General features: G+C 43.0%; 1 protein-coding gene across 9 annotated transcripts in view; it reads right to left on the bottom strand.

Annotated features, from left to right (window-relative positions):
* Nucleotides 1–16,766, bottom strand: part of LOC128879118 (cAMP-specific 3',5'-cyclic phosphodiesterase) — a 169,632-nt gene that overhangs the window by 102,608 nt on the left and 50,258 nt on the right. For 3 of the 9 annotated variants that reach the window (XM_054127985.1, XM_054127988.1, XM_054127986.1), the window contains exon 1: nucleotides 3,971–4,264. The exons of 3 other annotated variants lie outside the window; for them this stretch is intronic. Coding sequence is in view for 1 of the 6 variants with exons in the window: in XM_054127992.1 (XP_053983967.1) it covers nucleotides 9,231–9,319 (89 nt within the window). In the remaining 5 variants the exon portion in view is untranslated. Of the gene's footprint in view, nucleotides 1–3,970; nucleotides 4,280–9,230; nucleotides 10,180–16,766 lie in introns of those variants that run through there. 3 more of the 9 variants (XM_054127983.1, XM_054127984.1, XM_054127992.1) reach the window with 2 other exon arrangements.

The raw sequence follows: 16,766 nt of genomic DNA, 5'->3' as shown, positions 1-16,766 counted from the left end.
ATATCCATATGGTTAAAGATTCGAATCGTCCAAGTGACGTAACTAATTGAGTGCGCGAGTCCTCGCCAACTTTGCAGCTTTAGGAGCTAGCATCCTTCCGGTCAGAGATGTCTTGAGAAGGTGTCTCGTCGCTTATTAGCCGAGAAGATGACGAACTTTTCACTGGAAACTCGATTATAGGTAGGTTTCCGAAGCTACGAAACGTATTCGCTTTCGATGGACTCCAAGTAACGTGCATCGACGCGAACCGTTGTGACCTGCATCGATGCACCCCGTATACACCGTATGCACCGTATGCACCGTTACCTCGTGCGTATCAAGATTAAACTTGCGAAAAGGTGATATTTATTCGTTATTCGAAAACGTAACCTATACACAAATTTTGCCTATTTCTGCCAAGTGCCAGCCAATGATCGGATCTCCTATTTGCCAATTGGCGAATTGTTTTGAAAATGTAGAACAAATGCCAAATCCGCTGTCAAGGATTTTACTATACTTTGTCAACGCGTGGAATAATTGCCGCGATAACCTTGAACAAATTGCCGATGTAATTTTAGGAGCCAGCGCAGCGGTAAATTTTCCGTAAAGTCGGAAAATGTTGCAAAATGATTGGTCATTTTAGTGTCGATAACGATATTTTGAGAGCAGAGTCGGGAACTGTTCTCGTGAAACATTTACAAATAGAACAGAGCTATTCGACCGATATAATATTCGAATATACCGCACTCTAGATTCTAAAGTAAAGGCGAAAACTTTGATCTGTTTAGGGAGCCAATCAACGCCCAAATTTCCACTTGAAACGAGAGCTTAAGTTAATCCGCTGTTCTCGAATCGAGCTGAATCGAACTGAACCGAGCCGAGCCGAGCTGCAGAACTGGCTCATCGATATTCCATCAAATTTACAGTTAACTTCAATGACACCGGAAGCAACAGATTTTCGGAAAGCGCGTCGAAAGATCATCTCGCTCGGAGGTAAAATATTCGAAGGGACGTTGCGAATAGATGCGACAGGAACCGAGAATAAGAATTTATTTTTGAAACGAACCAGCGTGCAGCACGAGTTCCCTGCCAGAGGAAACATTGTTTATTTCCGTCGAGGAGTGTTGGGGGAAAATACTTGTATTCCTACACGTGAGCGAAAAAGATTTCTCCAAGCGTAATTAGCATGTCAACGAAAAATTATAAAGATAACATCATAATCGTTTACTCGTTTTACTTAATAAACGACGCGTAATGTTCGCATAGATAAACAAACGATATTAGTAATTGCAATATAAACGAGTACAGTTTATTTTTTAATAAACGTTCAAGTCGGTAATTCCTAGTTTACTTGCTATGCTGCTAACAGATTCATTCTTCAAGCCTGTCGACGTTTAATACTTTTTGCGGTGAGTGTAGGTACCCCGTAACAAACTCATTCCGTAAACTAAATCGTCACGTCGGCGTCGTCTGCCACAACATTTAACGCCTCGGCGAAAATTCCTGTGAAACGACTTAGAGTTCACTGTCTCGAAACTTGGCAATCGCGCCAACCGCAACCGTCCGTCCAGGATACCCCAAAACTATCCACAATCGGGATCCACCGACCGTCCGAAAAACCTACACGGAAACTTGAATCGTAGCTACGGCTGCGTACCAAATTAATCGTCTCTTTCGCGATTTACTCGAGTGCGTCGAGAGTCTATAGGCTGAGACATAGGACATCCTAATGATTCGTTTACAAAATGGATTTCGGAGGTAACAGCGGTTTCTGATTTCACCGTGGCTAGCTTGCCTATAGTTACTTTACCTACTGTAACCACTCCAAGTGGACGGTCTATAACGTAACGAAACGAAAGAAAGAGTGGTGCGAACAAATTGTATCGCTATCCAAGGAATTGAATCGTATTTAGGTGTCGAGCCCAAGTAGCTCACTCTTTAAAGCAATTCCAGCTTTAGATTCTTTCTTCGATGCAGCTGTTGCTCTTCACAGCGTCGGCGTCGCGTCGTTCCACATTTCACGCGCGATACACATTCCCACGTTACAACGCCAGCTGACAGCGCTGATTCAAACGAGCAGTTGGACGTTAGAGGCAATGCTAGATGGTTCGAATGGATTTCCGTCACGTCGACGTCGTCTTCCTCCGTTAGTTCGAATTTACGCGGCCGGCGTTTTGTCATAGCGGTGACGAACGAACGCGCCGCGCCGTCAGAAGATCCAACGCAAATGCCACGAGCAGAAATAGAACGATTTTCGAGAAGTCGCGGTCATCGGAATCTTAGCAACTCTAACGAACCTTTGTATTTCTATCATCGAACAATCTGTACGTATCACTTGGCTATCCGATCAATCAAATATAGCCTATTCTAAATTCCAGCAATTATCGACCCCTACACATCTTCAATGAATAATCTTTTCAATCAAATATTTTCAATCAAGTTTTTCGCCTAGCATCGTACCAAGTACTCGTTTCGGATGCTGTGCTACAATGAATATCCTCAAGAGTGTTCTCGTTACATGCTCGTGGATTTGAATGCGAACAAACCTTACAGAAAGTGATTCCATTAAAGTAGTCGAGGGAAAGAGTATTGCGCGGATATACTGCAAGTTTCATCTAGTTTTTTACGCTTAGCAGGAATTTTTCTAGGTCAACCCTTCGTACATGTTCTTAGACTGGAGAATATCGGAAAAACAGTTTAACGAACCTTCTACCAGCTGAACAAAAATCAAATTAAAAACAAGTCGATTTTCCAAAAATATTTCACGCTACAACGTCGTGTATCGCATATCTGACACTTGTAACTCGTATCCGATGCCGATGATTCGTCGTAATCGTTTAACGCGTACCCTAGCGAAATAATCGATTCTCCGTCAATGGTTACGACAATCGAGCCAGCACAGCGCGAAACGTCGGTTTTATCGCGTTCCAGTGCCTCTGGAAGAACCCTTAAGCTCTTAACCTTCTCGCGGGGAAGGTGATACACGGTGACCGTAGGTACTCCAAAAGAAAAGGAATCATTCGCGAGGTAAAATAGACATCAGGGTCGGAAGAGTCCTTTCGACGCTCGCTTGCATACGTGCCGATGGTAAGTACGTTGAAATCAGAGGTGCGACTGTATCGTCATTTTTCTAGGTCGTCTTAGCTCTCGCTTCATCTTCGAATAAGTGTAAACGTCCTCGTTACCTCGATGGATCCAAAGTCACGGCGACCGATAGTTTCGTAATCGGGGAGCAAGATTAGCCTCGTAAAAGTTTCACAGTTTTCACGTTGAAATCTTCTTGACCGATTCTCGAGCTGTCGTCGACTCTTTTGTTCGTTAAACAGTCGACCGCTCGACGAACACATAGGGAGGAGCGATGTAGAATAATTTGAATCGAGCGTTCTTGTTAGTTTCGAATGCGCTAAGTGAAAGAATTTTCCAATGACGGGTACGCCTCTCTTGGTTGAAGTTGTAGTGCGTGGTGCATATGTACGTTCGATATAAAAATAGGAAAAATAATGGGTATCGCGAGATGTATACATGTTTCTTCTCTTCCGAGTTAAGAATAAAGTTGGTCGATTAAAACTGGATGGGAACCGATGAAATGGCCATTATCTTTGCACGCCGCAGTCCACTTTTCGCTCTCGGTAGTAGCGTCGCATCGTTGAAAAACACGCCACTCCGAACATCCAGCTCGAGTGTTGCCAGCGAGTACTTGACAACCTTATTGGCCAGGGAATATCGTGCCCCACGAGATAGCGATTAATTCTGAAAACCGTTTGACTCTGTGCGCGATAACATTCCAAGTTACAAGAAAAATTCAAAGTTTAGTACAACGCTAGCTGAGCACCGATATTAATCGCCGGACGCCAAAGATCTCGGAATCACCGAATCAATTCACATCTAATCGAATTCGATGTTTCATCTGCGAAGAGACCAAAGACCCTTTCGATGCAAGCGACCCTATTCGAAGGACTCTTCCGCAGTGTGTCACAGCTCACAGCCTCACCTCGATTATCCTTCGAGTGCTCGTTCCTGGGTTCCCACAAAATCACCAACGCGAAACGAAACACCGATCGCGGCACGAGTTTCTCCACGGCCGATCGGGACACATCGGCTCCCGCATTTCCGCTCGTGGACAACAACCGATCCACGATCCACGATCCACGATCCACGATCGTTACGCGGAAAAAGTCACGGATCGAGCGTTCGCGATCCGCTCGAGGTCGCGCGTGCTGTCCGACTGAGAGAACAGCAGAGCAGCGTCGAGCTGCCCTCCTGCGAACCCAGACCAGACCAACGCCGCGGTCCTCACCCGCTGCCGCGCGAGCATGCTCTATGTCCTGCTTCTACCCGCTCGACGGTAGAGACGTGCCACCGCGCCGGCCGCGCCGGTACCAGACGTTGCGAACAGTTGCTGATAGGGGTAATAGGGATGCTGAGCCTCGGGATTTTAGCTTCGGAGGGAGAATCGTTCGGACCGCGGTGTCGTTGGCGTGCGTCGCCGCCATCCCTCTCGGGGTGAATGCGTTCGCGTGTAATTTCGAAGACGCTGGTTTCGGTGGTCAGTGGCCTCGGAACGTGACAGGAAAGCTGTTGACGGGTCAACGGGATCCTCCCGATGCGATGACGAGGATTTTTAGAGCTTGCTTACCTGCTTCAATTTCCGAGATCGCACGTTCGATCGTAACACGCAGCCTCGCCGGCTTTTTTCAACTGCGAATGAAACTGCATTTTCCGCCAATGTTAATTTAAATAATGAAAAACCATTGGAATAAAACGAGTCACCTTGCATAATTACAAACGAGGACGCAAGAATTGAACTCGAAGATAAGAAAGACCTTACGATTAAAGCAAGGCGAAAGAGAAACGGGAAACGGTACAAAAGGCGAGCGAATAAATAATTTTGTGAATTCGCGGAATAATAGTGAAAACTGAGAAATAAAATGACGAGTCGATATCGGACAGTTAGACGTTCAACTTGCGTTTCATCGGCTACAAGTTTTTCATTTAGAATGCATCGAATATGTATCGATCGACACGAATATTAGCGGCCATCTGCAGATTCTGATGGAAATCTCATTCCCACGCGCTTGCTTTCCAACCGCGGCCGCGACCGTGGCGAAACAAACCACAAGAGAATATCGCAACGTTCATTCGTAAATATTTCCTTTCGGCTCGGATCGATCTACGCAACAACTGTAGAAATACTCGTTTTTGGAACAAAGCCATCAACTCCATTTTAACCATAGCTCGGTCACGCGAATCGAAATCGTAAAGAGCGTTGTCGATCTTTCGTTAGAAAAGGAATTATTTATTCCGTCGTATTTGGCAAGCTTCTAACACGACGGATCAACAAAGAAACTCGATTCATCGATTCGTGTTTTCTTCTGAATTGGATCGTTAGCGATTCCCTTTTAAACAAACCCGATTAGCTTTCCACGATTACTGACTGCCGCGTCGCGCCGCGCCGCCTCGATCTAACAGTACCAACGCTCGGTGCTCGAAATAAGTCTCTTCCAAGTGCGAGAACTTAAATAGCGCAAAGGAAAGAGTTAACTCGATTCCTCTGCAGTCGAACGTGACAGCTTTCTCTAACGATCGGTTCGATCGCTTCAGCTCCTCGCAAAGACTCTTTGCCGTTTCTCCGCGCACGGCAGGCGATAAAGGCTCTAGGTATGGTAGCTCGACCTTTCCTGCTTTCGAAGAAACCTCTGACGAGCATGCTCCGTTTCCTTTTTACTTCGCAGGCCCGCCTCTTTTCGCTTAATACAAGCTAAGTGCTTGCCCTTTGCGCGATTGTCATTGCACGAGAAAAGCTGCTCGTTCCGATAGGACTTACCGTTCGTCAGCCTCGAACGTACCTCCCTCATTCGTGAAAGCTTTCATGGCAAAACCATGGGCCAAACTTGTCGCAGTAGCGACGAAAGCGTTTCTCCTATGAGCGCACAACTCGAGCCTGTCGACTATGTCATTTCAGCCAAAGACTGTCAAGTCAAGATTTATTTCAAACGCTTACGAGTCGAAAATTGCTGGCTGATCCGCGATCGAATGCTGCACTGTTGCAGACTCGAGACCACCGCATTCTCGATGTTTCATATCCTCTCGATTCGTTATTTTCATTTCTCTCGGTAAATAGAACCAGGGAATACATTCGGTACAGTTCGGATTATTTCTGAATCATCCGAACGATAAATACCATTTTCTCTTAATAGTTGTACTGTACGCTGTAATTGGCCGCTCTGTACAAATGTTTCTATCTCGAAATTTGAATTAACCTGGTCCAGTAGGAGGTTCCAACGAGTTCGGCTAACGAAATGGTTCTTAGTGTAATTGAAAAGCGAGATAAAACTTAAAAATGAGACAGAGGAAAATATCATGTTACGCGGGCTGAAACGGTAGCCGAATTATCCGGCGAGAATCAATCTTTTCCTCTTCTTGTTCGACGAGCGACGAAAACACCATGATTAACTTTCCAAACTACCAGAACGAATAGGATAAATTAAACTACGTCATCACAGTCACACATCACACACAACATTATATATATTTCCATTCGGGTAGTTTCCACGAGTCAGTGTTTGGTTTTCGGAAAAGGTCTTAGATTCTACTTCCTATCGGAAAAAGGATCACCGAAACGAGCGTTGCGAAGAAGGGAAAACTTCGATTCGTTAATTTCGCGGCTCCACGATTCTCGATAAGTCGTCGCGTACCTTTCAGTTGAAAATATTTCCTGGGGCCGATCGGAATTCTAGGTTCGTTCATTCGTCGAAATAACTCGGCATCGCACAAGAACTTCGATTTGCTCTAGCGGAACACCGCTCTCAGATAAATCCCGGAAACTGCGATACTCCTACAAGTTAATTCCAAGGAAAGTCGTTTCTTCCGCCACGAGACACGAATCATTAACGCTCTAGTGCACCAATTTTATTTTACTTTATTTCATTTCATTCTTTTCTATTTTTATTTACCTATTTTTATTTACCTATTTTTATTTCGTGGACAAGAAATTCTTATCGCCAAGAAGACTTCAAGTCTATTTAGTTTATTTCGTTCGTGTCATCCAGCGATCGAAAGAGCAAAATTAAAATTTTATATTTTAATTTTAATAAGATGCCTTTATATGCAAATTTTTTTTTAAACTTTGGTGATAGTATTATTTAATCTTTTGTCCGTCATATTTACTTTTAATCGAATACGCGAAATATTTCACATTTTTTCTGCTACGCGAAATGGCGTTGTTTTAATGAAGGATTACGCCGACTTCCATTAATCTGTAATTTACATTTGCAGAATGTTCCGGACAGCTTTTAGTCGAGTCGCATTTCAAGCGAAATTTACATCTCGCTAAAATAACACGACCGAATAACGTTTTTTCTAAAATAGCAACGCATTTCTATTTAATAACATTTCCACGATGACGTTTGTGTCTCTTTAAAAAAAGAAATGATTATATTTCAGTTGAATTTTCGTGATAATCTGTAACGTAAACATATAAATGGAAATTATATAGTATTTATAAATTTAACCGTTAACTCGAACTTGTATTTTCGTCGAACAAACAATATCATACCAGTATATGCTGTACACCATAGACTGCAATTTGACCGTGTCTGACCATGTATACGCGTATACTACTTAGAATTACAGTTACGCGTACGGCCCACGAAATAAGAAAATTGCGCGTCGCGTTTTTCGCCCAGGACTGAGCACTTTATTTCGTTTTTGCTTGTAAGACGAGAAAATGAAATTTAAAGTTCATAAGCAACGATTCTTGGACGAATATATAAATGGCCGGTAGTTTGTTATTTAAAGGGATAATACCTACACCTTAAAAAATCATTAATGTTCCTCTGATGAAACAATCGCAATTCAATGTGTAACGATTATGAGAACGTTTATTTATATTTTAAATTTCAACAACAACAACAACAACAACAACAATAATAATAATAATAATAATAACAATTGACATCGTTATTCAACTGGAAGACTCTCGTATATGCAAACAAAGCGCTGTTTAACTGGAAGGTAAATAAATGTATAATTAATTGGCCATTAGAGTAACGAATGTAAACGAAAATTTATTCTTTAACGTTCCAACCGGATGGATTATTCTGGTTCTCTTCGGAAACATACGAATTGTTCGGAAAACGTACATTTACACTTTAAAGATGATTCGAAAAATGTCTACGATATCACGACTCTACGAACGATGAAAACATGTCGGTTCGTTGGGTGCAAATATTGATCTACGTTTTACTATACGACATGGCTGAAATCTAGGGAGCTTTCCAAGCACAACCGAAGGTGGCAGCGCCATTCGGTTCCAAAATTTACCGACGCCAACATCGACGCCGACGATCGCGACGACGACGACGACGACGACGCGACGCGACGCGTCGAACACGAAATCGCGTTACCGACGTTCCAGAAACGTTATCCTACCATTTTCCCAACGAGTTAGCTCCAAGAGTCCCCTTTTTTGCAAACAAAAATTAATTTCAAGTTATTGTATATACATTTATACTAATTTTGAAGGCGAATAAATATATCGGTTATCGATGAGCATGATAAATGGACATCGGATATATAGGGGTCAGTCCTCCTTGAGATCGATGCTGTAGAATCTATTTATTCCCGGCAACGACTAGTGCAAGGCTATCTTACCGTTATCTTGATTATTATGATTAGTATCTGGCATAAGTCTCTGGTGTAATAAATCGTCGTTCCTAGCTCGTAGGCAGGATTAGATCGAGACCGAGTTGCATATGGACTTTAACATGCGGTAGCGGTGTTTCATCATTTTTAGTATCGACGATATTACTTGTAAAAAGTTGTCGAGATTGGTCTTTCGCGCAGCTCGAGAGTTTTATTTTTCTTCGATAATCGCGTGCCTCGAAGAGTTCTACTGCAAGCGACGACTCATCAAAAGCAACAATCATAGATGCTAGGCTCTCGCAACAGAGACATCACGCACAGCTTTCAGATTAATCGAAGGTGCTAAAATTTGAAAGCTAACATTCAGATGTCACCGTAACTACACCTACATCGTTGCGTGCGTAACTTATGCAGAGCAACTATGTATGTATGCCAGGTCCTCGAAACAAAGACATTCGGCTGTGATAGATTAATCCGAGAAATTTATAATTCGCTCTCTCGATCATTCCTCCGCGACAACAAGGTAATTCGACTCTCCCTGGAGCAGCCAACCCCATTCTGATAACGGACTTTTCACCCACCGTGAAATAGCCGTGATTTATACTCACCGCACTTCGTGACCAACCACCACCGTCCAACCCCTACGCCTTCTCTTATCTTTCCTCCGCAAAGTTTCCGCGACACTGAGCCTCTCCATCGCGCGACACGTATCTCCAACAAATCTCCCCGACTGCTATTGAATCGATCTCACGTTTTCGACTCTTCTCTCATCCATTGCTTGGCCAGCGTTCCTCGTGCCGAACCGAAATTTAACAAACTTATACCGGGTTCGAGTTGTCCACGAGGTTGCTTGGAATCGCTGTTAGCATATCGGTTGGACACGATGCTCGAACCATTTCGAAATTCCGAAATCTAGTCGAAGGAAGAGACAACTCGACGGTAAGAAATCAAGCAAACTTTAGAAACAACACTGTCCGAGAACGTTTGCCAGAAAATGTAACGCTATCACGTTCACGTGTCTCATTGGATACATCGACGACACGGAGTCAACGCGACACGTCGCGTCGCCGTCGGCATCGCGTCCGATTGATCGGTTCAAGATCGGGCAAGTTCAATTTCTCGTCCCAAAGATCATCGTAGTACTCATCGTAGTACACACATACACACACACACAGACACAGACACGCAGACACGCACACACACACACACACACACACGACACTGTCACCAAATATATTCGTAAAACACTCTTTAAAAATTCCAATCGAGCACTATAGCGACTTCTGTTCGTCGTCAATACTCGGCGAGGGTACAGGGTATGTTTGATGGATCGAGATCAGCGTTAGTACGTCAAGAAGAGAACGTCGCTCGACGATGGTTTCGGGCCAAGAGCAGTCAGATGGATCTTCGAACCGAAATCAAGGTGGAGCGAGCCAGATGCGACTTCCGGCAACTCTGATCACCTTATCGGAGAAAGGTACCACTGGCCGAATAACGAACACGCGTCAAATAAGCATCCGAACTTCGCGACGCGCCACACAGCACTGAACGCCGCATTGTATTTATAGAGCGAGTCGGATTATTTTCAACGGCGTCACTTTTCACAGGTATACGACGTTTGTCCGAGAACCCCCTTGGCTTTCGTGGAAAACACCTTCGTTTTGTCCGCGCGCCAGCATTTTCGTAAACACGCATCCGACCTGGCTTCGAGGACGAGGATTCAACCTCGACATCGAAGGCGTACTCTTTGTTTCGGTGACACGATTACCAATTTACAAGAAAGAAAAAAAGAAAAAAAAAGTGTCGCCAACTGTGCTAATACGGTCGTTTTACGTTTTTATCAAATTCGATCGACCTATGTCAAAAGGGAACCGAGACATTTTAGGTGGTTTTTTTTTTGTTACTACGTTGCAAAGAAATTTTATACTTTTTCACCACCTCTTCTTCGAATCGAAAACTAAGCACCACTGACAAAAGAATCGTGTCGAGACATTTTTTATACACACAGTGTGTTTGGCACGTTGCGCGCGAGTCACATTTTACAATTCGTACCAACGTCACAGCAATGAATTTTTCTGCCACGTGTGCTCGAGCTGGCCGAGGGCGAGAAAGCAAAGTCGAGCATCGAAAATTTCACGTCCGTATGGATAATTTCAATCTTAATTGGAGGAATATAGCGCCGAGAGCTAGTACAAGATCTATATATGTGTACAATAAATTTGTAGAATCTCTTCGAAATGAAGAGGAACTCAGTCCTGGACTCGATGGCTAAAGACAAGTGTAAAGTACGCAATCGTCGCGCGTTGGTGGTTCAAAATTTCATCGATCGGACATCTAATATAATCCAACTTTGACAAAATTAAATTGGTAGAATTGCATTCTGGACAGTTCAGTTGATAAAATTGGCCAATATTCCATAAGGCGAACTACAAACAACTACTTTCTCGAACGACGAGAACCGATTCAACGACAAAGTTATGTTTAGATCGCCTTGATCGCGAAGAGACGCGACACAGGCACAGGCACAGGCACAGGCACAGGCACAGGTACAGGCACAGCCACCGCCGCGTACCGACCGACCGGAAGGTCGCCGATTATTTATCGTAAACAAGAAACGTCGCACTTCGTTGCGTTGCGAATATAAATCGTGGGAGTCACGGCGGGCGGGGGGGAGGGGGGGCAGTTCGGGAACGGCCGTATTTCGGGAACCGCGGCGCGGTCCCGTGGTCGACGGTGGCCAACTTGGTCGTCGCGATGGCCGATTTTTCTCACACCCGTGCGAAATGTTGGCAAGCCGGTCGCGCGACGCGTGATGCAACACGCGATGTGAATCATAAGCTGTTATAATCCAGCCGCAGGCCACTCGCCAAATCGTACAACACACCGATACGCAAACAAGGAGACCACGCATCTGGCCAATCGACCCCAATATCAGCAAAAAGTTGCCGCAAAAATGATAAATCGTCGTTACTTCGAGGGGAGTACGATGCACGACTAACAAAAGTAATTGTTCAATTAAATCATACCTAAATTAACGTATCCAAGTACAATCTATTTATACTAAAAATAAAAAATGTTATTTTCGGTAATCATAGAAGAAAATGTAAGATTCGATTTACACGTGGGCGGAAAACGTTGCGATTCGTGTAAATGCTTAACAAATGTAAGCACGACAAGTTTGAAGATGATTGTACTTAATGTCGCGTCACATTAAGGCAACAAAGAAAGAGAAATTATATCGTATAATCGATACCCATTCGAGTTGAACGCGTGTTGCACGCATCTATTCTTCTCTCGCGCTTTCTTGCAATCGCAAAGGAGTCGTTCTCGGGCGCTTAATGACTCGTTTAATTAATTGCAGTCCTTCCGTACAGACCCGCAGCACATTTCTTTCCTTGCAGTTATACTTCACTGCCACGCTGACTAATTCTACTTCTTCGAACCAGACGTGTAGCAGTCCCGAGCAAAACGATGTAACCAACAAACGTTCCCTGGACTTTTCTTTTTTCGCATTGAAATTTTTCCGAGTGTTTTCGTAACGTGTAACGTGTAAATTATTACGCTATTACGACGTTATCGTTTATTTAATTATAATTAAGCGATAGAGAACGAAGAATTGTTAGGGAATCTATAGCTACGATCTATGTAGATGAATTCTTGAATGAAGATTTAGGCCGAAAAAGAAAAATCTTGAAAGCCTGGTGAACGGTATGTGGGCCACAACCTTGTCACAGAATCTGTGTCTGTTACTTTGTAATGTTTCTTTTGAATACTCGCAAAACAACTGACCCATTTTCGAAGCGACTTACAACTAGATTAAGTTTAAATTGAACTGTTCAAAGTACACATGTTTCGATATTTTATACTAATTTTAAAGTTGTACAAGTAATGGGATCATTTGTTATGCAGCTCGAGTTATATTTTTCCTTGAAATCATGTGACTCGACGCGACGATATAAACCAAGTTTCTTTGAAGTAATTCGATGAATAATTAGAAAATTTAATTTCCAACAAGTTTAAATGAACGTGGGTAGCTAATAGAACCTGTTCAAGTCCCGGAAAGTTGTGAAATGTTTTAAATATTCCCGGAACTTGGCCTCGGTAAGAAAAGTTTCAATTCCGCGAAATAAATTTGCACCGATCGATACGAAAGGAGAACTAAGAATAGAGTATTGAAAGAAAATTAACACGCGTTTTTTAAAATTATACCGTTTCAATGGTGTAAAAGAACATTATCGATTTTACGTTAACAAGTTTTAATCGATAGAATAATATACGGAAAATACAACGATCGTATATTCGAATAAAACAAACGAATTAGTGGTCGAGTGTTTAAATTTGAAAAAATTAAAAACGACTGCTCCCTTTATCAAGTGGCTAAAGTCGGTAATCGGCCGACATCGCATCGTAGCGCCACCGGTAGATTAGGAGTGAACTGTCTGACACGGCACGGTAGCATACTACTGCTTGAGAGGTAACTAAAATGTCGACAAGGAAACACCGCACACGAACATTACACCAACTTTCGAATGCTATATGTTATATCTTTATATAAATATTTATGAATATATTTATAATTGGCCCTTTTATAATAAAACAAGCAAATGATTGTTGCTCGATCGACGCGTTCTCGTTTCTATTTTAGGTATATGTAGTTGGCGGTAACAACCGACAGCCTCTTAGCGCGAAAGGCGGTTTGACGCGAAAAGCTAACTTTTGTCGCAACGCTAAAGTTTCTCGAAAAGAATTACAAGTTTTAGTCGGTGTAAGATGCCGTTGAAAGCAACTCCTGGCTAGTTTTATAATTTGATTAAGAAGTCTGGCTGATATTGATAAAACTGCAGTAATTCTCTCAAAGGACTTGCAATTCCACTTCTAAATCAGAGGTTTAACGCTTAACGTCGTTACCTTTGTCCTCAAAGTTATTAAATACGCGTAAATGAATTTCGAATTATACGAAATGTTTTCCATGAACTTCAAGGGGAACTCGTTTCACGTGAGTCACGAACAAAGGACAGGGAAACGAAGGCTACGCGTTACTTGGTTGAAAAGCATCCCAATAAAAGTCTACCGTCGCCGTCGTTGCAACGAATTCATCTTGCAAAGCTTTCTAGACAACGCTTTGGTCGTTTAACGAGTCCAAGCAGAAGCAGAAATACATGGATTTTAAAAAAAACTATCGCGGTTTAACAATTGTTTCTTCCAATATTTTACGAAAAATTCGATCGATACGAAAATTAGCTCTTGTAGAAGCAGCCTTAGGATACGAACACGAAAGCCGTGTGTTCGCGGCTGACTGGGAAAGATTGTCCGTGAAAGAGGCTTGAAAAATATCAACAGTGTCCTTTGGCTGTGGTAAGAGGTGATTGAAAGTGGTTGGGCACAGATCCAATAGCCTTACCCGAAAAACGATCAAGTACAACGTGTGCTAGTCTAGGGAAGGCCAAGCTTGTACTATGTTACTATGTATATGTATATGTATACGTATATGTATATTTATATGTATATGTATATGCATATGTATACAGGGTGTCCCAAAAATGTTGGAGGTCCTTGAAAGAGGTGGTTCGGGAGGTGATTTGAAACAACTTTTTCCTTTGCAAAAATGTCGGATGGGGCTTCGTTAAGTAGATATTAATAAAGAAAACCCGACCAATCAGAGCGCGCGGATACCGTTGGAGCGGCCGCGGTAGCGAAGGCTACGCGCTGAGCGGCCGCGTCAATATCCTTCGATGCACGTCGAGTCACTTGTTCGCGTACGAGAGCGGCTACCTAGCGCGTAGCCATCGCTATCGCGGCCGCTCCAACAGTATACGCGCGCTCTGATTGGTCAGTGTTTTCCGTTAATATCTCCTCAACGAAGCCTCGGACAACAATTTCGCTAAGGAAAATGTTGTTTCAAATCACCCCCTGAACCACCCTTTTCAAGGACTTGCAACATTTTTGGGACACCCTGTATACAGGAGAAATATAAGTAAAGGTAATCCGTATGTACCCGATATTAGTATTTTAATCGTCATTTTTAGACGATTGACAGTGTTTTGCCACTGCCAAAGTCGGTGGGAGCCACACACTGATTATTTGGAGAAACTCCAACTTGATGGAAACCGATACTTGGATGTTTCAAGATACCGTACCGATTTTTTTACAGATCAATGTTGACTCGTTAGATATTTAGGTATTAGCAGGCACTTTAAAAGTGTTTAAGTATTCCAAGCATTCAAGGTATCGGGTTATCGAGACATTCGAAATTTATGTATGTCGATATACATGTATGTACACCTATACATACATATAAGCAGAAAGAAAGATTGATGCTTCAAAGTTTTCACCAGTCCAACTAGGTCGAAGCTGACAGTTAAGCGATTAGGGAGATTTCAAGTTGCTACAACTAGGTATTCGAATGCTGGAAAGTTCTAACTTTATAAAAACGAGCGGTTATCCGTTTTTAGGCATTTCGAAAAGCTGTTGATCGTTGAATGAAAAAATATGCAAGGTCGAGCGACTAGGCGAGTCGATTTGCAAATTAATATCCAAGCTATTTCCACGTATCGACAAGCTTTCGAAAACATCACGGAACCAAACTACAACAGAAACTCTCTATTTCCACGCAAAGCATACTCGATAACGAGTAGGCGTGCCATTAATATATTTTCCATAAACACGTTTCTCGCGACATAGCTAATTCAGGCTGAAAATTGCATCGCCCTCGTCGACAATTTCACAATCAAGCCCCATTAACGGTGGTTACTCGCCGGTAGTTTCTTCTCTAGCTCCAATTTTTCATCACGAGAAAACTAATTATTCATATGACACGAATCGAGTTTGACGATTCATCGATCGACTCCGACTTGATAAAAGCTATTACTTTTTATTTTCCTGGCGCGAAGATTACCTACCGATTAAATCTCTGATAATTGGGCAATATCCGGTGCTTCGAGTGCCTCGCTCGCGCGGGTTGCGAGACGAATCAACCGACGCGACGCGACGCGACGCCATGTATTCCGTTGGGACTATTCGAAAAGAACAAACACAATATTTTTGCCTCCGCTAATTGTACATAAACGTCTAAATATTATTGCGATATATATAACTTGGAAATTCTTTAGAGTGTTATTGTACGAATTACCTCCACGTTCCTCGATTCTCACCTGAATCGCGTGTAACGCGACTCGTTGACCAAGGTTCATCGTTCAGCTTTTATAGGTCAAGTTCTCGTTTCGTCTCGCCGTAGGAGGTGCAGCAAAACCGCGAAAGCTCGCGGGTGTGCCGTGTTCGCGAGCAAGTTAATGGGTGCAACTTGACCCAGGCCTAGCAAACGGCCTAGTATTTCCTGCTTCGCGATATCGTTCAAGGTTACTAGCTGTCTGTTCTTGAATAAAGCATACCCACCGCTAACGATCGTCGAAGCACGACCCATCGAACCAGAACCAAACAAGTTTCCGAGATGCTGTCATTCCGTTCATCTCAGAATTTTACTACTTTGCGATTATTTTTGTCCAAAGGGAGATTCAACAATATATTGGTATCAGGCAACAACTAGATGCACTCATCAGCGTAATCCTGCTATTTCTCCATTAGAAACGTATAAATCGTCGGCGTGGTTGAAACATTTCATAGGTACCTATGCCTACGTTACCTTCGACACGATTCAGGCTAGTTTTCAGATGAGATTAAATCAACGTTTCGCGTCGTGGACCGCGCCTATCGATTCGAAATCAAAATACAACTGTAACTGGTTAAAATTTGATTGTATACCAGTGCGCGGTGGCGCTTTGACGACCGGTGATATCGACCGCCCCCGAAACGCGTCCTGGTCCCAACACCCTTTGCGCCTACGCGAATAACTAACCGCCCTCTCTCCCTTCCTCACTCGACTATCACCGACACTAGCATTCGAGCGTAAAACTTGCATTTTTTATTCAACCCAACGAGGAAATCCTCGAAACGGAACGTCTACGTCGATACTAATATCGAGAAAATTTGATTCGAATAATAAACGACCACTGATGTAAAACTAACGTACAACGATTTACCGCTTTATAGTACAAATATCAAGCATGCGAGAACGATCACGTAACAATAACACGGATTGCTAACCATTTTTTCCGACGAAACTCGTAATACGTTGGCGTAGATCAGCG

This window comes from Hylaeus volcanicus, chromosome 6 (assembly GCF_026283585.1).
Source record: "Hylaeus volcanicus isolate JK05 chromosome 6, UHH_iyHylVolc1.0_haploid, whole genome shotgun sequence".
Classification (NCBI taxonomy): Eukaryota; Metazoa; Arthropoda; class Insecta; order Hymenoptera; family Colletidae; genus Hylaeus; species Hylaeus volcanicus.
The sequence above is the reverse complement of the archived record's forward strand: the minus strand, read 5'-3'. Positions and strand labels throughout refer to the sequence as shown.